The sequence below is a fragment of the Scyliorhinus torazame genome, chromosome 6, assembly GCF_047496885.1.
Source record: "Scyliorhinus torazame isolate Kashiwa2021f chromosome 6, sScyTor2.1, whole genome shotgun sequence".
NCBI lineage: Eukaryota > Metazoa > Chordata > Chondrichthyes > Carcharhiniformes > Scyliorhinidae > Scyliorhinus > Scyliorhinus torazame.
The window spans coordinates 282066603-282094440 of record NC_092712.1 but is presented as its reverse complement, the minus strand read 5'-3'; the positions used below and the strand labels follow the sequence as shown (position 1 = coordinate 282094440).

Here is a 27838-nt window from a genome sequence, read left to right as displayed (position 1 = left end):
GCCCAGGGGCCGTACCTTCCATGTGGATGAACCTGCGGCGACTACTCCTGAGGACGTGGAGACGTAGGACGACTGCCTGCAGCTGCATTGTGTGGCAGCTCCCCGTGTGGCCCCCATTAAGTTGACAGTAGGGGTCAATGGCCACCCGCTTGAGATGGAGTTGGACACTGGCGCAGCGGTCTCAGTGATCGCCCAGAGGACATTCGACCGCATCAAGCAGGGTATACTATCCCTTACATTAACCGACTCACAGGCCAGGTTGGCCACCTACACGGGGGAACCACTGGACATTGCAGGAACTACAATGACCCCTGTTGCTTATGGACGCCAGGAGGGGCGCTTCCCACTTATCGTGGTGCGCGGCCATGGGCCCAGCCTGTTGGGTCAGGACTGGTTGCGCCATTTGCGGTTGCAATGGCAGCACATCCTCCAAACCGTTTCTGAAGGGTTGACTGAGGTGCTAGGACGATACCCAGGTGTATTCCAGCCTGGTTTGGGGAAAATAAAAGGGGCCGTAGCCCGTATCCAAGTCGAACCAGGAGCCACGCCGCGCTATTTCCGGGCGCGCCCGGTGCCTTACGCCTTGCTCGAGAAGGTAGAAGGGGAGCTCACTCGTTTGGAGAGTTTGGGTATTATCAGGCCCGTCCGTTTTGCTGACTGGGCAGCACCAATTGTACCTGTAATGAAGCCAGATGCCACAGTTTGCTTGTGTGGCGACTATAAACTTACAGTGAATACGGCTTCCCGACTCGACCGATATCCAATGTCTCGCATAGAGGATCTCTACGCGAAGCTTGCAGGTGGACTCTCGTTCACAAAATTAGATATGAGTCACGCCTACCTGCAGTTGGAGCTGGACCCTGCCTCCCAACCATATGTAACGATTAATACACACCGGGGCCTGTATGAATATACACGGTTGCCCTTTGGAGTATCCTCTGCCTGCGCAATTTTTCAACGTGTTATGGAGGGCATTTTGAGAGGTTTACCACGTGTTGCTGTCTACTTAGATGACGTTTTGATTACAGGGACGTCGGAGCAGGAACATTTGGAAAATCTGGAGGCTGTCCTTAGATGCTTTTCGGAGGCTGGAGTCCGTTTACGTCGCACAAAGTGCGTATTTCAGGCAAAGGAAGTAGTCGAACGAGGTTATCGGGTGGACCGCGAAGGTTTGCACCCCGTCGCAGAGAAGGTGCGTGCAATTCAACAGGCCCCCGCCCTGACTGACACTTTGCATCTTCGTTCTTTTCTCGGTCTCGTAAACTATTACGGGAAGTTCCTCCCCAATCTGGCAACTACGCTGGCCCCTTTGCACTTTCCGCTAAAGAAAAATCACACCTGGTTTTGGGGTCAGCCGCAAGAAACCGCTTTCCGGCGGGTCAAGCAGCAATTGTCGTCATCTGGGTTACTAACCCACTATGATCCTGGAAAGCCTTTGCTCGTCACATGTGATGCATCCCCGTATGGTATTGGGGCCGTCCTGTCCCACAAGATGGAAAACGGGGCCGAGCGACCGATAGCTTTCGCCCCCTGCACATTGACTGCAGCGGAGAAAAAGTACGCGCAGATCGAGAAGGCGGGCCTGGCAGTGGTTTTTGCGGTGAAACGCTTCCACCAGTACGTGTATGGCCGCCATTTCACTATCGTGACTGATCATAAGCCTCTGCTGGGACTTTTCAGAGAGGATAAGCCAATACCGCCCATTGATTCCGCACGGATCCAGCGCTGGGCTTTGTTGCTTGCTGCATACGAGTATTCTCTGGAGCACAAACCAGGAACGCAGATAGCAAATGCCGACGCACTGAGCCGATTGCCTTTATCGACCGGCCCCATGTCGACCCCCACGACCGGTGAGGTGGTTGCAACCCTAAATTTTATGGACACCTTGCCTGTCACAGCATCACAGATCCGTCATTGGACCCAGGCGGAGCCAGTCCTGTCAAAGGTTCGGCACATAGTCCTGTATGGTGGGCAGCATAGACAGCTCCCAGGCGAGTTGCGGGCATTTTCCTCCAAGCTGTCAGAATTGGGCAGCACAGTAGCATTGTGGATAGCACAATTGCTTCACAGCTCCAGGGTCCCAGGTTCGATTCCGGCTTGGGTCACTGTCTGTGCGGAGTCTGCACATCCTCCCCGTGTGTGCGTGGGTTTCCTCCGGGTGCTCCGGTTTCCTCCCACAGTCCAAAGATGTGCAGGTTAGGTGGATTCGCCATGATAAATTACCCTTAGTGTTGGGTGGGGTTACTGGGTTATGGGGATAGGGTGGCGGTCCTGACCTTGGGTAGGGTGCTCTTTCCAAGAGCCGGTGCAGACTCGATGGGCCGAATGGCCTCCTTCTGCACTGTAAATTCTCTGATAATCTATGATTGTGCTGTCGTTCCAGGTGAAAGAATCGGGTTTGACGGCTGTAAAAAAAAATTCTGTGTTTTGGGACATTTCCCCTTTAAGTGGGCGTGGTCCGGGGCCTCTGACGTCACAACACGTGACCTAGTGCGTAGGAAGTGATTGCGCATGCGCAGATTGCTGTTCCTTTACTTGGGGCCTTGTTCTCAATTGCGCATGCGCGGCTTCTCGCGAATGCGCAAATTGACCTTCCCGTTCTGTGCGCTCTTTGCGCAACTGTGCATGTGCAGCACCTTTTCCAAGATGGCTGCAATTCAAAACTGTCGTTCGTTGCTGCAAGCCTACCTCGTGGTGAGTTTTGGCGCCTCTTTTACCTTTTCTTCTTGTATGTTCCTCGCAGAATTCTTGGAATTTGTCCAGGACTGCCTGGAAGTCACCCTTGTTTTGCCCCTTTGAGTATTTGAAGGTCTGGAAGATTTCAGCTGCTTCTGGACCTGCGATGGTAAGTAGAAGCTTTATTTTCTCTGCATCCGCCACGCCATCTAAGTCGGAAGCTACCAGGTCGATTTCGAATCTCTGCCGGAACCAACGCCAGTTTTCATTGAGATTGCCTTGGTATCTGAGCTGCTGTGGAACCGGAATCTTGAACATCATCTTGCCTGGCTGCGGTTGCTGGTTGTTACTGTTTGCTGAGTTGTAACTATATGGATTTAACAGTCACTCCTGAGTACCATGGTTTGTTATGCTCTTGGCGTAGCATAAGCTTCCTTGATGTGCACTCTGACAAAGGAAGGTTCAGACTTGGAGATAGCTTTAACACATTTATTAAACTATTAACAATTCTCCTCCTTGGATTCGACTCAACTGTTAATCCTTCTATAGCTACTCAGACTGATGAACCAGTCTGCTACAATCCACGTGGTGGGTGTGATGATTTTCAAATCAACCCTGTGTACACACTGAGTGTCTCGACTGGAAAGAGACTGAGCATGTGTGATGTGTCCTTATATATGGGTTGGTGTTATGCCCTCCTGTGGTAGTGTCACCTCTGTGTGTATCTTGAATGCCCATTGGTCGTGTCCTATCTTACTGACCTATTGGTTGACTGTCTGTGTGTCATGTCTCTGGTGCTCCCTCTAGTGTCTAGCTAGGTGTAGTGTATGTACATTAACCCTTTGTGTACTCACAGTGATGTATAATCACCACAAGTGGGGTATTGGAAGGGACGCTTGTGGTGTTGGTGAATGTGCATACACCGAATTGAGATAATGTGGATTTTACGAAGGGGTTGCTAGCAGCAATCCCAGACTTGGCCACGCGCCAATTGATTATGGAAGAAGATTTTAACTGTGTCCTAGAGTCAAAGGTGGATAGGTCGAACCCCAGGAGCTGATGGATGTATGGAAAGAATGGGTATGGTGGATCCGTGGTGCTTTAAGAACCCGGAGGAAGGGAGTATTCCTTTTTTTCACCTGTCTATAAGGTGCATTCCAGGAGCGACTATTTTGGGGTGAGCCAAGAGATTTTGTTTGGGATGGAGGGGGCATAGTACGCCGGGATAGTAATTTTGAACCATGCGCCCCACTGCCTGGAGATTCGGCTTAGACGGGGATGAGAGCAGAGGTCGGGGTGGAGGATTGATCGGGGTTGTTGGCAGATGGATGCTTTTGTGACAAGGTGCAGACGGCGATTAAGGATTATGTGGAGTTGAACCAGAATGGGGAGATGTCGGTGGCCATTTTTTGGGAAGCGCTAAAAGCGGTGGTCCGGGGGATTATCACGTTCAAGGCTCACGCAGATAGGGAAAGGAGGGAGGAAAATGACCGTCTAATGAGCGAGGTAGGAGAGGTAGTAAGGAGTACTTGAAGGTGCCTACCACAGAAGGATTAGCGAGGGGGAAGAAGTTGCAGGGGTAATTCGATAGGCTGACAACGGGGAGGGCAGTAGGGCAGCTGCTTAGGGCAAAAGGGCTGCAGTATGAGTATGGGGAGAAGGCGAGTCGAATGCTGGTGCACCAGCTGCGGCGGCAGGCCGCGTCCAGGGAAATATTGAGGATTCGGACTGGGGCTGGGGATGTGGTGCCACAGCTGGGCAAGATAAATGAGACTTTGTATGGGCAGGAAATGTGCCATAGGTTAGGAGGATCCTGCTACAGAGACAGAGGCAGTAGGGGGGCTTGGCTTTGCCGAATATGTTTCATTATTATTGGGCGATGAATGTGGATAAGGTGCGGCGAAGGTGGGAAGGTAGGATGGAGGAGGAATCTGAGGGGGTCCAGCTGAAGGGCTATGGTGATGGCAGCGTTGCCAATGGCTCCGAGTTGGTGTTCAGGGAACCTGGTGGTGCAGTCCATGGTGAAGATTTGAACTTGTTAAGGAGGCATTTTAGGATGGAGGGGATGTCGGTGGTGACACTATTGTGTGAGAATCACGGGTTTGAGCTGAGGGGGGGGGGTGGATAGCATGTATAAAAGGTGGAGGGAAGTGGGGTTGATCAAGGTGAGGGATTTGTATCTGGGGGAAGGGTTTGCCAGTGTGGAGGAGCTGAGGGAGAGGGTAGAGCTCCCGAGAGGGAGTGAGTTCAGGTACCTGCAGGTAAGGGACTTTGCACAAAAGGTATGGACGGAGTTCCCTAGGTTGCCGAGGTACACCCTGCTGGAGCGACTGCTGTTGTGGAAGGGGAGGGTAGAATTGGAGTTATATACAGGTGGTTGGGAGAGCAGGGTGTTGAGTGGGTGGTGAAATTAAGGAAAAATGGGAAGAGGAGTTGGGAAGGGAGATCAATTGGGGAGTATGCAACCTCCACATGCGTAAGGATGAGCCTGATAAAGTTTAAGGTTGTACACAGGGTACATATGACTCGAGCAAGAATGAGTGGGTTCTTCCAGGGGATGGCAGATGAGTGTGAGAGGAGCGGGCGGGGGCCGGTGAATCACGCGCATATGTTCCGGGGCTGCGAAATGTTGGAGAGATTCTGAGCGTGAATATTTGCAGCTCTAGCAAGGATAGTGGGGGAGGAGGTGGATATTTTGATTTTTGATTTGATTTATTGTCACATGTACCGAAGTACAGTAAAAAGTATTTTCTGCAGCCGAGGGAACGTACACAGCAGACAAAAGGAATAACAGAGAACATTGACAAATGGTACACCGACATAACAGTGATTGGTTACAGTGCGGAATAAGGGGCCAAACAAAGCAAATACATGAGCAAGAGCAACATAGGGGGTAGTGAATAGTGTTCTTACAGGGAACAGATCAGTCCGAGGGAGAGTCGTTGAGGAGTCTTGTGGCTGTGGGGAAGAAGCTGTTCCTATGTCTGGATGTGCGAGTCTTCAAACTTCTGTACCTTCTGCCTGATGTAAGCGTCTGGAAGAAGGCAATGCCTGGGTGGGAGGGGTCTCTGATAATGCTGTCTGCCTTCCTGAGGCAGCGGGAGGTGTAGACAGAATCAATGTGAGGGTGGCAAGCTTGTGTGATGCGTTGGGCTGAGTTCACCACACTCTGCAATTTCTTGCGATCTTGGACCGAGCAGTTGCCATACCAGGCTGTAATGCAGGCGGATAGGATGCTCTCTATCACACATCTGTAGAAGACTGTGAGAGTCGATGCAGACATTCCAAATTTCTTTAGCTTCCGTAGGAAGTAGCGACGTTGTTGGGCTTTCTTGACTGTTGCATCAACGTGAGTGGACCAGGACAGGCTGTTGGTGATGGTGATCCCCAGGCACTTAAAGCTATCGACCACCTCCACTTCGGAGCCATTGATGCAGATGGGAGTGTGTGTCATGCTACGCTTCCTGAAGTCGATGATCAGTTCCTTGGTCTTTCCGATATTTAGAGAGAGGTTGTTTTTGGTACACCAATGGATTGATCTCCCTCCAGTAGTCTGATTCATCGTTATTTGAGATACGGCCCACCACAGTCGCATCATCCACAAACCTATAGATTGAATTGGAGTTAAATCTTGCCACACAGTCATGTGTGTATGGGGAGTACAGTAGAGGACTGAGCATGCATCCTTGCGGGGCCCCGGTGTTGAGGACTATTGTGGAGGAGGTGCTGTTGCCTATCCTGACAGATTGCGGTCTGTTGGTGAGGAAGTCAAGGATCCAGCTGCAATGGGAGGGGTCAAGTCCAAGATTGCAGAGTTTGGTTATTAGTCCAGTCGGGATAATGGTGTTGAAGGCGGAGCTGTCGTCGATGAACAGCAGTCTTACATAGGTGTCCTTGTTGTCGAGGTGTTCGAGTGTTGATTGTAGAGCCAGGGAGATAGCATCTGCTGTGGACCAGTTGCGGTGATAAACAAACTGCAGTGGATCGAGACCGTCTGGGAGGCTGGCAGTGATCCGTCTCATGACTGGCCGTTCGAAACATTTCATGATAATAGACGTCAGCATCTACCCTTTCCCCAAACCCCTCCCTTCCCTTCCACTCAGCCCCACCCCTCCCTGAACACCAGGCAAACAGCCCAACGTAACACAAAACACCACCTCCCCCAACAAAACAAAAATCCAAAACATAAGCGCGTTACCATAAGAAACAAACCCCATCGCCATAGATAACCAGCACCACCAGCCATCTCCCCCGCTCCCATTAACTAGCAAACTTGCTCGACAGGCAACCCCTACCTTGGATGAAACAAAGACAAGACAACGACAAACTCTACTACACTATGTATCCATAACAATCTCCCAACCCAAATCCAACTTTAACATCAAACATTAAAGGAAGAAAACAGAAACCCACACCCCAATATCCTCCCTCCAACAGTTCCAACAATGCCATCAACACCCCCAAACCAGAAAACTCCCACACTTTACAACCATCCCATGTACAACAAAGCAAAACATTTTTTAATTAAATACAGGAGAACTCCTGAATGTCCAAACAAAAAGAATCATAGTCCTCAAAGCCTTCAGTACGCACTGAAGTACCACCCCCCTCAGTCCGTGTTTATTAACAAAGTCAATTGCCTCCGCCGCCGCTTTGAAAGATTAAACTCTGTCTCTGAAAGTAACACAAGGCGAGTTAGGTACCATCCCAAAACGCACATTGCTTCTGTAGAAGGTTGCCTTGACCTTATTGAATGCCACATGCCTTCATGCCCCGACATCTTGATATATTCAGATGGGGATGTCCTCCCATCTACACGTCTTGGGTGTCCTTCACCCATCTCAGGACCCGCTCCTTATCCAGGTACTTGTGGAACCATACAATTATCACCTGTGGTGGCTCCTCCGACCTGGTCTCCTGTCTCAGCGATCGTTGCGCCTGGTCCAACTCTGGAGGGGTAGCAAAGATCCCCTACCCCACCAACTTCCAAAACATCCTCGATACATAGTCCGTGGCACTTGTACCTTCCAGGCCATCTGGCAGACCAATGTTCCTTAAATTCTGGTGTCTCCAGGTCATCGACTTTGGCCTTTAACATCTTTCACTCTCCCACCAACAACGGCATCTCTGCCTCCAATGAGGCAATTCGGTCACTGTGACCATTCAGTGCCTCCTCCACCTTTCTAATCGTCAACTCCTGCACCTCCACCCGCTTAACCACCTGTCCATGGACGTACGAATAGGTGCCACGGCCCCCTCAATCACCTTCTTCAAATCATCAGCAACCGCTTGTCACTGTTTCTTGAATTCCCCCCGACAGAAATTCTACCAACTTCTTGGTTGTCCACTGAGGGGGCAACAACGCAACAGCGAATCCGCCATTTTCTCCCCTTCTGAGGGACAAGGGATCTCCGAATCGGATGAAGATCCCTTGCCCAATTTATTCCTCGCATTATAACCCTTAGTCATCACTCATCAGAGGGGATCTAAGTCTGTCACCTTGCACCACTTTCTTCCTAAAAAACACCCATTAAATGGGGGAAAAGGACCAAAAACAAAATCCCCAAGCAAGAACCACCTCGTGTGCGACTGCTCACCTCATTGCAGCCACCAGAAGTCACCGCTAATTAGTTTTAACAAGGAAAATACATTTACTAAACACGAAAAGTTGGATTATTGAACAACACTCCTTTACTCCCCCATTATCGTAACAATTAAACTCGGGCTTTAGGATCAACATGGATTACAAAGAACATATTAATCTACAAACCTCTCATTAACACAAAGTCCCTTTTAAGCACAGAAGATGACTGTGAGCAAATACATGCTCCACTCTGAACCCCAAGTGAATGTTTCTGGGTATCTCCTCAGAATCCCCCCAGATGATTGTAACGTGAGAGTTTCCAAACTCCATTCCCAAAAACATGCTTTTAATTCTTCTTTCATAATAATGTTTTCCCTTAGCGATTTGCATTCCATATCCAGACTATGGGGGCAATTCTCCCAAATGGAGCCCATGTGTTCGCGCCGTCATGTTTCACGACGGCGCGAAACGGGCATGGGGACGACCGATTCTGTCCCCCACAGGGGGCTAGCACGGCGCTGGAGCGGTTCACGCTGCTCCACCTCCCTTCCTGGCGCCAAATGGGCACCGCGCCAACCCGTGCATGCGCAGTTGGGCCGCGCCAACATACGCATGCGCGGGCGACTTCTTACGCGCGCCGGCCCCGACTCAACATGGCGTCGGTGTTCAAGGGCCGGCTGCGCAGGAAAGTAGGCCCGGGGGGGGGAAGAGGCCGGCCCGCCGATCGGTGGGCCCCAATCGCGGGACAGATCCCATCGGAGCCCCCCCCCCCCCCAGTTGAAGGATCGCTTTTCCCCGCCTCACGGCCGCCCCCGACCCTTCGCGCAGAGTTCCCGCCGGCAGCGACCAGGGGTGGACGGCGCCGGCGGGATTCTGTCCTATCTGCATGGCCACTCGGCCCATCCGGGCTGGAGAATCGGCGGCCCCGCCAATTCCAGCGGCCCACGCCGTGTCAAACGCGCCGGCACAAATGGCGGCAATTCTCCGCACCTCGGAGAATTGCGCGCTGGTGTCGGGGTGTTGTGGCGCGGTTGCGGCGATTCTCTGGCCCTGCGCGGGTCTCGGAGAATTGCCTCCTATGTTTTCCAAATTACACTTTTAAACAAAACTTCTGCTCCACTTTTAATAGCAAATCCAGTCCAGGATTTTACACAAACTCATTTAGGATTTCTTTGTCTTGACTGCTGTGCAAATGGCTCATAATTGCTTAAACTCTCGATTCCTAGGCTGTATTAAAATAACAAACATTTCATCTCCCTCTGAAGTCTACTGTCCCACTTTAAATTAGTTACTGCAAATTTCTCTTTAACTCGGAACACCTTGTTTACTCTTCCTTGAATTCTTCAGAACAATACTTTAGTCTCTGTTCTCTGAACTTCATGTGTTTTAAAAGCTCTTTCCGTCCCAATTCCCTGGTTATCTGGATTCAAATTTGTACTTTAGGAAGCCTGCTTCTTTTCTGCTCCCATTCTGTCCAGTTTTCCTTCTGGCAGGGTTAAGAGATGTTCACTCCCTAGGTCCTGTCTCCAACTGCTTCTTAGTTTTTAAAAGCAGTTAAAACTAAGAACAAAGGAAAGTCCTCCCCTCGGGCTAAATCGCTGGCTTTTAAAGCAGACCAAGGCAGGCCAGCTGCATGGTTCAATTCCCGTACCAGCCTCCCCGAACAGGCGCCGGAATGTGGCGACTAGGGGCTTTTCACAGTAACTTCATTGAAGCCTACTCGTGACAATAAGCGATTTTCATTTCATTCATTTCATGTTAAACTTCTATTTATTTGTCACACTGTCGCCCTCTCTAAGCACAATAGAGTTACAGTTGGAACTAAACCAACTCCCACAGATAAAAACACCTTTGTCCAGCATTAATCTAACTCTAGGTTTACGCCTTCCAGGTACAGAAACATTAAATTAGACACACTTAAAACTATACCTTATTTCTAATGTTTACCAATGCAAATCTAATTCCCTTGTATCTACCTTTATGATCCTAACATTGGTGAAGACATGTCTTCTGAGATTTAGAAAATTCACTGCTGTAACCTCTCCAGTTCAGAATTGTTGCAATCAAGGCATTTCTGGATTTGAGAATTTTCTGGATTATCGAATAATTTTAGTGTGCCTAACCACAAGTCTGTGAACCAGATATAAATATGTATTTGAGACATAAACCATGTCAAATCTAGCGTTAAGACACAAAAGTGTGTTATCAAATCCATTGATTTGAAAACATGGGCTAATGCACTAATGCACACGGGTCTAGAACAAAATTAAGCCTTGTCAGCAGTGTTACGGACAGTGGAGAGATAATGGGGATGGTTGCCCCTTCTTTAACCTCTTGAATGGCACAAGACAGCGTGTTTTGAACATAAATGTTTTAACCCCCGTGTGCTGTGACTGTCAGCAACAGACAAATTACAGGTTTTCTTCTAGGTTTTAAAAGATAAATGTTTATTATTAAACACCTGAATATTTCCATGACTACACCTGCCCTCACACTCGTACAGGAACACAAGCTCTCAAGAAAAGATTGTGGTTACAGAAGTCGCATGTGTTTAGATTTAAGGATTTTAAGAGTTCTCTGTTACCCTATTTTTCACCAAGATGAAGACTTGAAATGATGCAGGCATATAATCTTATTTTCTAGTAAAGAAAGGAGCCTGGAGGCTTAAGAAGGTGGATTTATTGTTGTTGTATCTTCACAGTAGCACCTATTGTTCCACTTTAATAAGGCAGAGTACAAAGCCTTGTAGTGAAGCCCTGGTATTGTTCCTCAGATAGAGAAGTCAAGGCCAACCTGAGGTCTCTACCTACTGGCATTTCTTAGGCAGGGTCTTTTTCCTTTACTGGTCAGTGTTTCTGTCTATGTCTGAGAAGAATATGCATTATCAAATCTCATTATCAGAAATCTAGACCTGAATTTTTGTAAATTAAATCTCCATCATTACAAAAATGAAACTGGAAACACACAAAACATGGTATTTTTGTGGGCGGTTAGGGTGGGGGGGTGGGGGGGGGGGGAAGAACTGGATGGGTTTCAATTTAGACATCTATGGTTCTTGGAGGGATTGCACATGTTAAAAGTGCTGCTGTGTCAGGCTAATCTGATTTTCTTTAATGGGGTGACCAAAACACGACTTGTTCATTTTTGACCTTGTTACGGATGCCTGATCAGCCCTCAACAATGGCTAAGATATTGAACCAACCGTGTAAAATTTTTACATTTTTAATGCGGTGCGGAAAGATCAACTCATTCCAGGAGTGATAACATAAGAAATAGGGCTTGGTTATTTTATAGACAAACTTTATTAAACCAAAAGAAAAGAAAACAATATTTAAACTTTTACTTCACACTCTAACACTAACAGATTGCATGAAGTTTCTTAACCGTAACACATGAATTCCCATTATACAACATTGTAACAAAACATGCACCTCTCATGCCACCTTCACAGAAAGACAAAGGCAATACTTGCACTCACGAAGCAATTTTCTTCTGTTAGGGACACTTGGTCAGAATCCTTTTCCAAAGTCTGCCTTGGTGGCAACTTTCATGATGTCTCTGTTGATTTCCCCAAAATCTTCTGATATAACAGTCCATAACAGCCTTTCCTGCCACTCACTCTCTCTAAGCTCTGCCCATTCCCTCAAACTGAGGATTCTCCCCTGAGGGGGCCCAGACCTCAATCTATTCCCGTTATCTTGGCTGATTGCCCACTGCCGTTTATTCAAAAGAACTGAGCTATGCCATTTATATGCAACTGATCTTCCATTTATGGGCAAATAGGTCATCAGACTCTGTGATGGGCTGATGGCTGGTCAAACAAGGTGTCGCAAATGACAATGGATCTTGAGTGGATCGCCCTTGCTGAACCGGGACATCCTGTGTATCCCACTAATGAGGTTAAGTCTGAATGGGACACGGTAACTCAGAATATGGGTGTATCTCTCTGACTCTGCTACTAACAGTCTTTTTTTAAAAAATATATTTTATTGAAAATTTTTCCCAAACAACAATTTTTCCCCTCTTACAAAGCAAACGTAACAATAAAAATACAGAAATTTTTAACAATACACAAGTAACAAAACCCCATTATCTTTTGACCTAAACTAAACTAAAACCCCACCCCCCCCTCCCCCCTCCCCCCCCTTCCCCCTGGGTTGCTGCTGGTCATCTGTCTTCCCTCTAACGATCCCCTAGGTAGTCGAGAAATGGCTGCCACCGCTTGGTGAACCCTTGAGCCGATCCTCTCAGGGCAAACTTTATCTGCTCCAGTTTAATGAACCCCGCCATATCATTTACCCAGGCCTCCAGTCTGGGGGGTTTCGCCTCCTTCCACGAGTAGGATCCTGCGCCGGGCTACTAGGGACGCAAAGGCCACAACGTCGGCCTCTTTCGCCTCCTGCACTCCCGGCTCTTCCGCAACTCCAAATAGAGCTAACCCCCAGCCTGGTTTGACCCGGGCCTTCACCACCTTCGAAATCACACCCGTCACTCCCTTCCAATACCCTTCCAGTGCCGGACACGCCCAAAACATATGGCCGTGGTTTGCCGGGCTCCCGCCACACCTCCCACATTTGTCCTCCACTCCAAAGAACCTGCTCAATCTTGCTCCCGTTATGTGTGCTCTATGTAGCACCTTAAATTGAATCAGGCTAAGCCTGGCGCATGAGGGCATCAGCCCACATACCCTCCTCTATCTCCTCCCCTAGTTCTTCTTCCCACTTTCTTTTTAGTTCGCCCACCGACTCCTCCCCCTCTTCCCTCATCTCTCAGTAAATCTCTGACAACTTGCCCTCTCCGACCCACACCCCTGAAAGCACCCTGTCCTGTATCCCCTGTGTCGGGAGCAACGGAAATTCCCTCACCTGTTGTCTAGTAAACGCCCTCACCTGCATATATCTCAAGAAATTTCCCCGGGGCAACTTATACTTTTCCTCCAATGCTCCCAAGCTCGCAAAAGTCCCATCTATAAATAAATCTCCCACCCTCCTAATTCCCAACTGGTACCAGCTCTGAAATCCTCCATCCATTCTTCCTGGGGCAAACCTATGGTTGTTCCTGATTGGGGACCCCACCAGGGCTCCCCGCACCCCTCTCTGTCGCCTCCACTGTCCCCAGATATTCAATGTTGCCGCCACCACCGGGTTCGTGGTAAACTTTTTAGGTGAGAACGGTAGCGGCGCCGTCACCAGCGCCTCTAAACTCGTCCCTTTACAGGACTTTCTCTCCAGTCTTTTCCACGCCGCTCCCTCACCCTCCATCATCCATTTACGTATCATTGCCACATTGGCGGCTCAATAGTAATCGCCCAAGTTCGGTAGTGCCAATCCTCCTCTGTCCCTACTACGTTGAAGGAACCCCCTCCTTACTCTCGGAACTTTCCCTGCCCACACGAAGCTCGTGATGCTCCTGTCTATTTTATTAAAAAAGGTCTTGGTGATTAGTATAGGGAGACATTGAAATACAAATAAGAACCTCGGGAGGACCATCATCTTAATTGCTTGCACCCTGCCCGCCAGCGATAGAGGCTGCATGTCCCACCTCTTGAAGTCCTCCTCCATTTGTTCTACCAGCCGTGTCAGATTAAGTCTGTGCAAGGTTCCCCAGCTCCTAGCGATCTGAATCCCCAGGTATCGGAAGTTTCTTTCCACTTTCCTTAGAGGCAAGCCTTCTATCTCTCTACTCTGGTCCCCTGGATGTATCACAAATAATTCACTCTTCCCCATGTTTAGCCTATACCCCGAGAAATCCCCAAACCCCCTCAAAATTCGCATAACCTCTATCATCCCCCCCGCTGGGTCCGACACGTATAACAATAGGTCATCTGCGTATAATGAGACTCGGTGTTCTTCTCCCCCTCTAATCACCCCTCTCCATTTCCTGGAGTCTCTCAATGCCATGGCCAGAGGTTCAATTGCCAACGCGAACAACAATGGAGACAGCGGGCATCCCTGTCTTGTTCCCCTATATAGTCGGAAATACTCCGATCTATGTCGACCTGTAACTACGCTTGCCGTTGGAGCCCCATAAAGAAGTCTAACCCAGCTAATAAACCCGTTCCCGAACCCAAACCTCCTTAACACTTCCCATAAATACTCCCACTCCACCCTATCAAATGCCTTCTCTGCGTCCATTGCCGCCACTATCTCTGCCTCCCCCTCCACTGGGGGCATCGTTATCACCCCTAATAGTTGTCGCACGTTAACATTCAGTTGTCTCCCTTTTACAAACCCTGTCTGTTCTTCGTGCACCACCCCCGGGACACAGTCCTCTATCCTCGATGCCAGTACCTTTGCCAACAATTTGGCGTCCACGTTCAATAATGAAATGGGTCTATAGGACCCGCACTGCAACGGATCTTTATCCCTCTTCAAAATTAACAATATCGTCGCCTCCGACATCGTCGGGGGTAGAGTCCCCCCTTCCCTGGCCTCATTGAACGTCCTCACCATCAACGGGGCCAACAAGTCCACATATTTTCTGTAATATTCCACCGGGAACCCGTCTGGTCCCGGGGCCTTCCCTGCTTGCATGCTTCCCAGTCCCTTAATAACCTCGTCCACCCCAATCGGTGCCCCCAGGCCTACCACCTCCTGCTCCTCCACTTTCGGGAACCTCAATTGGTCCAGGAACTGCCGCATCCCCTCCTCTCCCTCTGGGGGTTGAGGCCTATACAGTTCCTCATAGAAGGTCTTGAACACCTCATTTATCTTTCCTGCCCTTCGCACCGTGTCTCCCCATTCGTCTCTAATTCCTCCTATCTCCCTCGCTGCTGTCCTCTTTCGCAATTGATGAGCCGACAGGCGACTAGCCTTTTTCCCATATTCATACCTCCTCCCCTGTGCCTCCCTCCACAGTACCTCCGCCTTTCTGGTGGTCAGAAGGTCAAACTCCGTCTGGAGTCGTCTCCTCTCCCTGTACAATTCCTCCTCCGGGGTCTCTGCAAATTCCCTATCCACCCTTAAAATCTCCCCCAGTAATCTTTCCCTCTCCTTGGCCTCTGTTTTCCTTTTGTGGGCCCCAATGGAGATCAGCTCTCCTCTGACCACCGCTTTTAGTGCTTCCCATACCACTCCCACAGGGACCTCGCCGTCGTCATTGACCTCCAGGTATCTCTCAATACACCCCCGCACTCTTGCACACACTCCCTCATCTGCCATCAGTCCCACATCTAATCGCCAGAGTGTTCTCTGCTCCCTTTCCTCTCCTAATTCCAGGTCCACCTAATGTGGGGCATGATCCGAAACCGCTATGGCTGAGTACTCAGCTTCTTCCACCCTAGAGATCAACGACCTTCCCAAAACAAAAATATCTATCCGGGAGTACATTTTATGGACATGGGAGAAGAAGGAAAACTCCCTAGCCCTAGGTCTAAGAAATCGCCATGGATCCACTCCCCCCATTTGGTCCATAAACCCCTTAAGTACCTTGGCCGCTGCCGGCCTTCTTCCGGTCCTTGAGCTGGATCTATCTAGCCCCGGGTCCAGCACCGTATTAAAGTCCCCTCCTAAAATCAAGTTTCCTACCTCCAGGTCCGGTATACTCCCCAACTAACAGTCTTTTTAACTCCTAAATTGCCTGCTACATCTTGGGTCCCATTTTTGGACCTTAGTTCATAATATCTCTTTATCATGACAACCAGGTAGGAGATGGTATAAAGCTGCCAGAATTCTTTGGAGAGGTAGGGTACTCTTTTGGAGAGGTAAAGTACCCATTAGGATATAGTCCTGGGATACCTTTGGGGGAGGTCAGGTGCCTTTCAAAGGAGTAAAGCTGTCTTTAAGATTGTTAAAAGTAGAGATGTTTGTATAAAAAGCACAAAATAATGGAAATGTCAAAAGAGTTGTCAAAAGAACAGTCCAGGGAGCTATCTAAAGGAGCTGTCAAAAGGAGCTGCTAATGGTAACTGCAAAAAGGTGCTGTCAACAGAACTGTTAAAGGGAGCTGTAAAACTGCCAAGACATTTAAAACTATTGCCATTTAAATATTTTAAAGTGCGAATAAAAATCCGTGCTTACTATTTCCCACTATCTGTTGACATAAGCCTAAGGGTAATCATTGGAGGATTAGTGCTAAATGATTGATTTCACAACCTTTCCATTCACAGTGGGGTTCTTGTCAGTTCACAGTTTAATTGACAGCTCCAAGTGGTTATAAACTCTTTGAAGTGCGACCATGAATTCCAATTCTTGATTATATAAAGTATTAAAGGTCAAATGTTGTGAATGGGTTTTTATGAATCATAGAATCATATAAAACGTACAGTACAGAAGGAGGCCATTTGGTCACCTTGTCCATGCCAGCCCAAGGACACCCAGGTGTCCTTTCTAATCCCACCTTCCTGCACCCGGTCCATAGACCTGTATCTTACAGCACTTAAGGTGCAGATCTGGGTACTTTTTAAAAGAGTTTAGGGTCTCTCCCTCCATCACCAATTCAGGCAGCAAATTCCAGACTCCCATGACCCTCTGCATAAAAAAAGTTCTTCCGTATGTCCCCTCTACACGTTCTGCCATTTATCTTGAATTTATGTCCCCTGGTTCTAGAATTTTCCACCAAAGGAAACAATTTTATCCTGTCCACTGTATCTCTTCCCCCTCGTAATGTTGTACACCTTAATCGAGTGAACCCTCAGCTTTCCTTGTTCCAGGGTATATAACCTCAAACTATTGAATCTCTCCTCTTAGCTACACTTTTCTAGCCCTGGCAACACCCTTGTAAACCTCTTCTGCACTCTTTCCAGGGCAATTGTGTCCTTCCTGTAATGTGAGCAGGATTGCACACAATACTCCAGTTGTGGCACACCAATGTTTTATACAATTCCAACATTACGTCCCTACTTTTATATTTTATACCTCTGCCTATGAAGGACAGCATTCCATATGCTGTCTTTACAACCGTGTCTACCTGAACTGCTGCCTTTAGGGGCCTATGTACTTGTACACCAAGATCTCTTACTTCATCAACCCCTCTTGGTATATTCCCATTTATTGTATACTCCCTATAACTGACCTCCCTAAATGCATGACCTCACACTTCTTTGTGTTAAATTATATCTGCTACTTTACCGGCCACTCCAGCAGCCCATCTATATTATTTTGGAGATTATAGCTATTCTCTACACTGTCCACCACTCGGCCAATCTTTGTGTCATCTGAAAATTTCCCAATCGTACTCCCCATGTGCACGTCCAAATCGTTAATATATAACATAAACAGTAAGGGTCCCAACACTGAGCCCTGTGGAACACCACTTGAAACAACTTTCCAATTGCAAGGGCAGCCATTGACCATTACTCTTTGTTTCCTGTTACTAAGCCAACTTTTTATCCAGATTTCCACATTGTCCTGTTTCACTTTCTTGACCAATCTGCCATGTGGAACCTTGTCAAATGCCTTGCTAAAATTCATGTACACAACATCCACTGCACTACCTTCATCAACCCTTCTTGTCACTTCTTCAAAGAATTTAATCAAATTTGTGAGGCAAGAGTACAAATGCTATAGGAAAGATAGAACAGGAGGTAAGAGAGGAGGGGGGTTTCCGTTTTGGATTAGGGAGGATATCATGCCGGTACTGTGTGGTAGTCACCACTGTTGTATTATTTTGTATATATGGGTATTACGGTAAGGCCCCTGTACTACAGGTACGGGGGTAGATCCCTGCCTGTTGGCTCCGCCCAGGAGGCGGAGTATAAATGTGTGTGCTCTCTGAACAGCAGCCATTTCGTAAACTACTGTAGGAGGCCACACATCTCTGTGTAATAAAGCCTCGATTACATTCTACTCTCGTCTCGTCGTAATTGATAGTGCATCATACTGAGAGGGGATATATACCAGGGTTCACCCACTGAGTCTATGTGGGTAGAACTATAAAATAAGAAGGGTGAGATCACTTAGATAGGATTGTACTACAGACCCCCAAATATGAGAAGCAAATATGTAAGGAGATTACAGATAGTTGCAAGAAAATTGGGTGGTAATATTTGGGGACTTTCCGAACATTGACTGGGACAGCCATAGCATTAAGGGCTTGGAAGGAGAGAAATTTGTTGAGGGTTGTATTCAGGAGATATTTCTCATTCAGTCTGTGGATGGTCCGACCAGAGAGGGGGCAAAACTTGACCTCCTCTTGGAAATAGGAAGGGCAGGTGACAGAAATGATATTGAGGGATCACATTAGGACCAGTGACCATAATTCCATTAGTTTTAAGATAGTTATAGAGAATGATAGGTGAGGCCCAAAAGTTAAAATTCTAAATTGGGGCTAAGCCAATTTTGATGGTATTAGACAGGAACTTTCAAAAATAGATTGAGGGGGTCTGTTGACAAGCAAAGGGACGGTTGGTAAGTGGGAGGCTTTCAAAAGTGTGTTAATCAGGGTTCAGAGTAAGCACTTTCCTTTACAAGGCTGGTAGAAGTGGGGAACGCTGGATGACTCGGGTTATTGAGGCCCTGGTCAAAAAGAAGAAGTTGGAATATGACAAGCATAGGCAGCTGAGATCAGTGGATCCCTTGAAGAGTATAGAGGTTGTCAGAGTACAGTTAAGAGAGAAATCAGGAGGGCAAAAAGGGGACATGAGATTGCTTTGGCAGATAAGGCAACAGAGAATCCAAAGAGCTTCTACAAATATCTAAAGGGCAAAAGAGTAACTAGCGAGATAGTAGGGCCTCTTAAGGATCTACAAGGTCATCTCTGTGCGGATCCACAAGAGATGGGGGAGATCCTAAATGAATATTCGGTATGTACTGTTGAGAAAGGCATGGATGTTAGGAAACTTGGGGAAATAAATAATGATGTCTTGAGGAGTGTACATATTACAGAGTAGAAGGTGCTGGAAGTCTTAAAGCACAACGAGGTAGATAATCCCCAGGACCTGATGAAATGTATCCCAGGACATTGTGGGAGGCTAGGGAGAAAATTGCGGGTCCCCTAGCAGAGATATTTGATTCGTCGACACCCACAGGTGAGGTGCCTGAAGATTGGAGGGTAGCAAATATTGTGCCTTTGTTTAAGAAGGACCACAGGGAAAAGTCTGGGAACTACAGACTGGTGAGCCTAACATTTGTGGTGAGTAAGTTGTTCAAAGGTAGTCTGAGAGATAGGATTGACAGGCATTCATAGAGGCAAGGACAGAATAGGAACAGTCAGCATGGCTTTGTGAGTGGAAAATTATGTCTCTCGAATTCGATTGACGTTTTTGAAGGGTAACCAAGAAGGTAGATGAGGGCAATGCAGTTGACGTTGTCTACATGGACTTTAGCAAGGCTTTTGACAAGGTACCGCATGGTAGGTTGTTGCATAAGGTTAAATCTCGCAGGATCCAGGATGAGGTAGCCAATTGGATACAAAATTGGCTTGACGACAAAAGTCCAAGGGTGGTTGTAGAGGGTTGTTTTTCAAACTGGAGGTCTGGACCAGCAGTGTGCCTCAGGGATCAGTGCTGGGTCCACTGTTATTTGTTATTTATATTAATGATTTGGATGAGAATTTAGGAGACATAGTAAGTTTGCAGATGTCATGCGAGAGTGCCTTTAAGAACTGGATGTTTAAGCAATGTACCTTTAAGAAAACAGTGATGTCATAGAGTGGGTGGAGCTCATCTCAGGTCAGCCATTTTGCAGGTTTTTAGTTTCAGTTTAAAAGCAGTGTCTGTGTGTTTCCAGAGAGCTGCAAGTTTTACAGTTTGGTTTTGCTGAGAACAGCTAAAAAGTGCCTGGCTGGCTGGTTTTGCTGAGAGTAGTTTAAAAGTAGAAAGCCAGTTTGCGACAGTCTCTGCCATTCTACAGAAAATATATATATATCCTTTAACCTGATGTGATACTGTTTAAAGGTGTTCAGTCTCTTGGAAGTTTAAAGGAACATTTTAAGGAATTATTTACTGTTGCAATATTTTCTGAGTTATCTTTGAAGTAAGTGGTGTTAAGAGATCCAATGTTTATTTAAGATGTTAAGTTGAGTTCATGGAATAAACAGTGTTTTGTGTTTAAAAACCCACGTGTCCATAATTGTAATCCCACGCCTGGGGAAAAAGCCGTGTGCTCGGAAAAGCAACAAATCCATTAAAGGGAGAGGTTGGTTGAACTCCATGATACATTTTGGGGTTCTGAAAACCCCTCGCCCATAACACAGATGACACCAAGAGTGGTGGCATAGTGGACAGTGAAGAAGGTTAACTAGGATTTCAACAAGGTCTTGATCAATTGGGCCAGTGGGCCAATGAATGGCAGATGGAGTTTAATTTAGATAAATGTGGGATGATGCATTTTGGTAGATTGAATCGGGGCAGGACCTATTCAGTTAATTGTAGGGTTTGAGGAAAGTTATAGAACAAAGAGATCGAGGAGTATAGGTTCATAGCGCCTTGAAAGTGGAATCACAGGTGGAGAGGGTGGTGAAGAAGGCATTCGGCATGCTTGGTTTCATTGGTCAGAACACTGAATACAGGAGTTGGGACATCTTGTTGAAGTTGTACAAGACATTAGTAAGGCCAGACTTGGAATATTGTGTACAGTTCTGGTCACCCTATTATACAAAGAATATTATTAAACTAGAAAGAGTGCAGAAAAGATTTACTGGGATGTTACCGGTACTTGACGGTTTGAATTATAAGGAGAGGCTGGATAGACTGGGACTTTTTTCCCAGGAGCGAAGGAGGCTTAGGGGTGATCTTATAGAGGTCTATAAAATAATGAGTGGCATAGATAAGGTAGATAGTCGATGTCTTTTCCCAAAGAGAGGGGAGTCTAAAACTAGAGGGCACAAGTTGAAGGTGAGAGGGGAGAGATACAAAAGGGTCCAGAGGGCCAATTTTTTTCACAGAGACTGCCAGAGCTAGTAATAGAGGCTGGTGCAATTTTGCCTTTTAAAAAGAATTTCAACCAGTTATACTGGTAAGATGGGTATAGAGGGATATGGGCCAAATGCGGGCAATTGGGACTAGCTTAGTGGTTAAAAAAAAACTAGGTGGCATGGACAAGTTGGCCCGAATGGCCTGTTTCCATCCTGTAAACCTCTATGACTCTATGACCTTCCATTAACAAATCCATGCTGACTATCCCTGACTAGTCAATGCCTTTCTATATTACAGTTAATCCTATCTCTCAGGATTGATTCTACTAATTTGGCAACCACCGACATAAGACCAACTGGCCTATAATTGTTTGGCATTTCCTTTATCATAGAATCATAGAATTTACAGTGCAGAAGGAGGCCAGTCTTCACCAGCCCTTAGAAAGAGTATCCCATCCAAGCCACGTCTCCACCCTTTCCCCGTAACCCTGTAACCCCCACCTAAACTTTTGGACACTAGGGAGCAATTTAGCATGGCCAATCCACCTAATCTGCACTTCTTTGGATTGTGGGAGGACCCAGAGGAAACCCACGCAGACACGGGGAGAAAGTGCAAACACCACACAGAGGCCGTAATTGAACCTGGGTCCATGGAGCTGTGAGGAAGCAGTGCTAACCACTGTGCCGCCTTGCCACCCCTTTTAAACAATGGAACCATGTTTGCATTTCTCCAGTCTTCTCGAACTTCCCCTTTATCTAGTGAGGATTGGAAAATCACCTTCAGAGCATCTGCTGACTCCTCCCTGACCTCCTTGACCTCCTTCAGTAGTCTTGAAAACAATCCATCTGGCCCTGACGACTGATCAACTTTCAAGGATTTCAACCCTTTGAGTACTTCCTATGATTACCCCATCCAGTATCTCACAGTGTTCCTCCTGGACTACTATATCTGCATCATCCATTCCCTTTGTAATCACGGAGACAAAATATTAATTTAAAACCCTTCCCACAGCCTCTGCATCTACACACAGGTTCCTTTCTTCACCTTTGATAGGTCCCACTTTTTCCATAACTAATCCTTTACCATTAATATATTGATAAAACATCTTTGCATTTTCTTCGGTTCGTCCCCTGTATTCCTCGAAGACAACCAGGGGGGTCTAGACTTGGCAGTTCTACTCTTATTTTTGGAGGGGACATGTCTACTTTGAACATTAAGGATCTCACTTTTTAATGTTTCCCACTGGTTTTCCACTGATTTATCCTCTAGCAGTGCTGCCCAGTTCATCTCAGCCAAGTTCCTTCTAATTTCAGCAAAATTTGTCTTCCCCCATTTCGAAATTTTTACCACTGCTTTATCTCTGTCCTTTTCTATAGTAATACTGAATATAACTAAATTGTGATCATTATCTCCGATACGGTCTCCCACTATCAGCACGGTCGCATTGTGGATAGCACAATTGCTTCACAGCTCCAGGGTCCCAGGTTCGATTCCGGCTTGGGTCACTGTCTGTGCGGAGTCTGCACATCCTCCCCGTGTGTGCGTGGGTTTCCTCCGGGTGCTCCGGTTTCCTCCCACAGTCCAAAGATGTGCAGGTTAGATGGATTGGCCATAATAAATTGCCCTTAGTGTCCAAAATTGCCCTTAGTGTTGGGTGGGGTTACTGGGTTATGGCGATAGGGTGGAGGTGTTGACCTTGGGTAGGGTGCTGTTTCAAAGAGCCGTTGCCGACCCGATGGGCCGAATGGCCTCCTTCTGCACTGTAAATTCTATGAATTCTATGACTCACTTGCCCTTTTTTGTTCCCCAAGACTCGGTCTAGAATTGCAGCCCCTCTTCTTGGGTTTGTCACTAATTGGTTAAAAATAATTTCCTGGGCACATTTTTCTTCCTCAGTTCCCCTTATTTATTTGAATCACTGTTGTCATTGGGATTGTTGAAGTCTCCTACTATTATGGCCCTCTTGTTCTCACAAGCAGAAATCTGCCTACATATTTGATCTATCTCTCTTTCGCTATTTGGGGGACTGTAGTGTACTGCCAGTAGTGTCACTGCCCCGTCTTTATTTCTATGCTTAACCCATAAAGCCTCATTTGTTGACCTGTTTAGTATAACATCCCTTCTCACAACTGGAATTCATTCTTTAACCATCAGTGCTACTCCACCTTCTTTTTTATCTCCCACTCTATCCTGCCTCAAAACTCTGTACCAGGGATATTGAGCTGCCAATATTTCCCCTCCTTTAGCCAGATTTCTGTTAAAGCAAAGAGATCCTGCTGCCATGTGTCCACTTTGTGCCCTTTATTCATCTACCTTGGGTGGGATTCTTCGGCCGGGTTTGCCCGGCGACCGGAGAATCCCACCCGAGGTCAATGGATTTTTCCATTCTATGCGGCTCGCCTGTGGCATTCTTGCGGCGGGCGGGGTGGGAGAATCCAGCCCCTTGTTTGTAATACTCCTTGCACTGAAGTATAAACAGTCCCTTTTCCCTTGCTCGACACTTTTTAACCCTTGCTTCTCCTGTAATTTCAAGCCGATCACTACATCTTCTAAATCACTAGCAAATGTCTACCTACATTTTCCTGATCTGAATTTGACCTATCTGATCATGCTCCTGGGATCCCATCGCCCTGCCACACTAGTTTAAATACTGCCCAACAGTGATCTTTTTTTTATATGATGAATTTATCAATAGACATTTAAGAACTTTATTTAATCTCTGTATGGGTCCTGGGGTTTGCCCATGGTGTATACTGGATGAGCTGGCATGGTAGGTGTAAGGGCAAAGGTTGGTATGTGAGGGGCATGGATGGGTTTGCATTAATTGGCACTATGTTGGCATGGGGTGATAAAGGGCTATGGTGGTTGGAGGGGCATAGGGGGCATGTGGTACGATAGGGGGAGTGGGTAAAGTTGCATAGATTGGCAGAAAGAGTATGAGGTACCATCGAAGAGGGTGGATGGGAAGTAGTTAGCCTAGGGTTCAGAAAAGGACAATGGTGTTCAAGTATCACTCATCCACATGCCATCTTGACAAGCTGGAATGTTTTATGCCCATTTCTGTATTTCAAATTTGGAATCAAAGGGTCTGAAAACTACTGCGTAACCAGTCCTTTAATTAGTTGGAGAAGTGCAGCCATTAACCACAGGAAAATTTGTTTGCCGTTTGATGACTTCTCAAAGAAATGTCCAGAAAATCATTTGCGCTTTAATTAGTTCATCAAGATTTGTCCAGATGTGGATATTAACTCAAGGTCTTTGCAAATCCATGTATACTGACAAAGGTCACCCAACTATTAAACTCCATTTTGTTTTACACAAGAGTGTCCATTTTAAGTTTATACCACCTAATTTCATATTTAGCTCATACATTTTTATGACCTGAGCATGACAAGTTAAGTATATACTCCTTTAAAAATATTGTTTACGACTTATAAATCCCAATGCATTCATGGTATACATCACAGCTACAGTAATCTATGGATAACCGTTAATGAATTCCCCTTTAACTGTTCCAATGCAATAATAAGATCCCATAAACCAAAGACACAAAGGCTCTTCACCAAATTCTGTGAAGGAAATTTAAAACTCACCATAAAGTTCCAACATTGGTGTCATAAAAAGAAAATATAGTACAATTATTGACTGTGGTTACCTTTGAATGCTTGTCCTCTTACCTGCCCTGCCTCCTTGTTTGGCCAGTTTTATATAGTCTGAATCTGTGTCCTTAATCCATAATCTACGGCTCGCAAAGTTGATTTCCTTGTGAGGCTCTGCAAGCTTACTCAAGCCTGGAATCTGGGAAGTTGGAGGTAGCTGTACTTGACTCTTGTCTGTTTTGGTTGATTTCTGAGGTATGTGGTAAAACCAGTCTACAAAAAGCAAATAATTTTATAACATTGTAGCGCACTCTTGTCAGAAATCTTCTCCAACTGGCCCCAAATTTGAAATAACTTAAAAATCATATTTTTTGAAGTGTTATCCTAATAATTACTCTTCTGGTTTTGATGATGTTTTGCAACAATTAATCTTACTATTGTTATGGGCCAGAGCTTAGAAACTCCAAAGTGTATTATGAAGTTCACCTGACCTACAACCTTTATGTTGAATTTGGCTAGGATGGGCACAAAAGCCTTCACTGCAGGTGTGATTTATCAGACTTCCTGGGCACTTTAATCAAAACAAGGTTTATTCTAAGAACGTAGTTAACACACACACACATATATATATATATATATAAACACTACAAGTTTTTATCAATTACAAACATAAAGGCACCACATAGCTACAGTATTCTATGTATATAACACTTAATGAATTCCCCCTTAGCTATTCCAATTCAATAACAAAATCCAATTAAACAGCAGACTGTATTCTCATTTGAATGGGATTGGTCCTTTTCCTGAAATTCTGATCCAGATCCAACCAGCTGATTCAAACTTCTTCCGGAAAGCAACTATATCTTTAAAGTTACCAAGGCAGTTAGCCACAACCAATGGGCTTTTTACTGGAACAGCTTTTAAAATAACAGAGGAAAACAGTCCAAAGCAGTCAAACTGAAACCCCCTCTCACCTCACAGCCACAGCCCAATGTGCTGCAAGTCACATGATAAGAGACTCAACCTTTCTTAAAGGGACACTCACATGACACTATATTGTGTCAGCTGTCGCTCATTTGGTCGCACACTCGTCTCTGAGTCAGAAAGCTGTGAGTTAAAAACCTTGATTGAGCACAAAACCTAAGTTAGGAACTTGACATGGTGGATGCTGAAAGGATGTTTTCACTTGTGGGAGAGTCTAGAACACAGTTAGTTTTAAAACAGAGATGAGAAGACGTTTTCTCTCAGAGGGCCGTGAATCGTTGGAACTCTTCCCCAGAGAGTGGTAGGGGTAGGGCCATTGAATATATATTTTTTACCACAGATAGATAGATTCTTGACTAACAGGGGAGTCAAAGGTTTTTGGGGGATTAGGCAGAATGTGACGTTAAGGCCATAATCAGATCAGCCACAATCTTATTGAATGACAAACTAGGCCAAGGGTCTGTATGGCTTACTCCTGCTCCTAAACAACGAGCAGAAAAAGTGAAAGCAAAAGAGAAAAACCGAGCAATAAAAGGCAAAAAAACAAATAGTACCTCTATGCTTCTAGAGATGGGCCTAGTTTAAGGAAAGGTGGTCGAAAAACAAAATTAAGAGTTCTGTTTCATAATGCAAATAGCATAAAAACAAGACAAATGAACTAACAGCACAAATACGCACAAACACACACGAACAGACTCAAAAACAGCTTCTTCCCCGCTGTTACCAGACTCCTAAACGACCCTCTTATGGACTACCTCATTAACACTATACCCCTGTATGCTTCACCGAATGCCGGTGTTTATGTAGTTACATTGTGTAACTTGTGTTGCCCTATTATGTATTTTCTTTTATTTCCTTTTCTTTTCATGTACTTAATGATCTGTTGAGCTGCTCTTTTCACTGTACCTCGGTACAAATGACAATAAACAAAATCCAAAGAGAGTTAAAAAGGTATGATCTGATAGCTGTTACTGAGACATGGCAGCAAGGAGAACAAAGTTAGAAAATCAATATTCAGGGTTATTTGACTTTTAGGAAGGACAGGTGGGAAGGAAAAGACAGTGGAGTAGCTCTGCTAATAAGAGGAAGTAAGTACAATTCAAAGGGGTGATCTAGGCTCAAAGGATAGACATAGACATAGAATTTACAGTGCAGAAGGAGGCCATTTGGCCGATCGAGTCCGCACCGGAAAGACCAACCCATCTAAGCGCACACTTCCACCCAATCCCCACAACCCAATAACCCCATCTAACCTTTTTGGTCACTAAGGGCAATTTATCATGGCCAATCCACCTAACCTCCACGTCTTTGGACTGTGGGAGGAAACCGGAACACCCAGAGGAAACCCACGCAGACATGGGAAGAACGTGCAGACTCCGCACAGACAGTGACCAAAGCCGGGAATCGAACCTGGGACCCTGGAGCTGTGAAGCAATTGTGCTAATCACTGTGGCAGATATCTAGGGAGATAATTCATGGCCAGAATTCTCCGAATGGCCCGGGTCGGAGAATCGCCAGGGGGGCATGAGAATCCCGCCATGCCACTCCAACGCCGGACCGTTGAATCTCCGGCAACCGGAGAATCGGTGCCAATCCTGCTTGCGCGGTCGCCGCAGCGCCGGTCGGGGGCCGTTGAAAGCGGCACCCGCGGCGATTCTCCACGCTTGATGGGCCATGTGCCCCCCCGAGTCCCGCCAGCGTGGTAAACATATGGTCCCACCCAGCGGGACCTCGGTGTTCCAGCTGCGGGGGCCGTACGGGGGGGCCTCCATGGTGGCCAGGCCCGCGATCGGGGGCTACCGATCGGCAGGCGCGTTCATTCCCGCGGGGGGGGCCTGTGTTCCTCCACGACGGGCCCCTATAGGTCTCCGCCATGTTGCGCAGGGGGCCGGCGTGGAGATGGCAACCACGCACATGCGCCGGCATGGAGACGGCCGTGGCGAGCATGCTCGGAACTGGCACGCATGCGCGGACCCACGTCGGCCGTGTCGGGCCGGCTTTTGGCGCCGGAGCAGAGCACAACACACCGGCGCTGTTCTAGCCCCCGAAGAAGAGGAGAATTACTGGGCCTGGAGGCCCGTTGGTGCTGGTGTCGCTCGCGCCGGTTTTGACGCTGCGTCAACACTGGGCCACGATATCGATGAATCCCAGCCCATGGCTCCCAGCAAAAATATATCTCAATGAGGAGGAAAGACTCTAAGG

General features: G+C 46.8%; 1 protein-coding gene across 7 annotated transcripts in view; it reads right to left on the bottom strand.

Annotated features, from left to right (window-relative positions):
• Window positions 1-27838, bottom strand: part of LOC140425469 (uncharacterized protein C7orf57-like) — a 279645-nt gene that overhangs the window by 165809 nt on the left and 85998 nt on the right. For 6 of the 7 annotated variants that reach the window (XM_072509769.1, XM_072509770.1, XM_072509768.1 and 3 more), the window contains one exon: window positions 24731-24925. The exons of the other annotated variant lie outside the window; for it this stretch is intronic. In XM_072509769.1, coding sequence (XP_072365870.1) covers window positions 24731-24925 — 195 coding nt within the window. The remainder of the gene's footprint in view (window positions 1-24730; window positions 24926-27838) is intronic. 7 annotated transcript variants of the gene reach the window in all.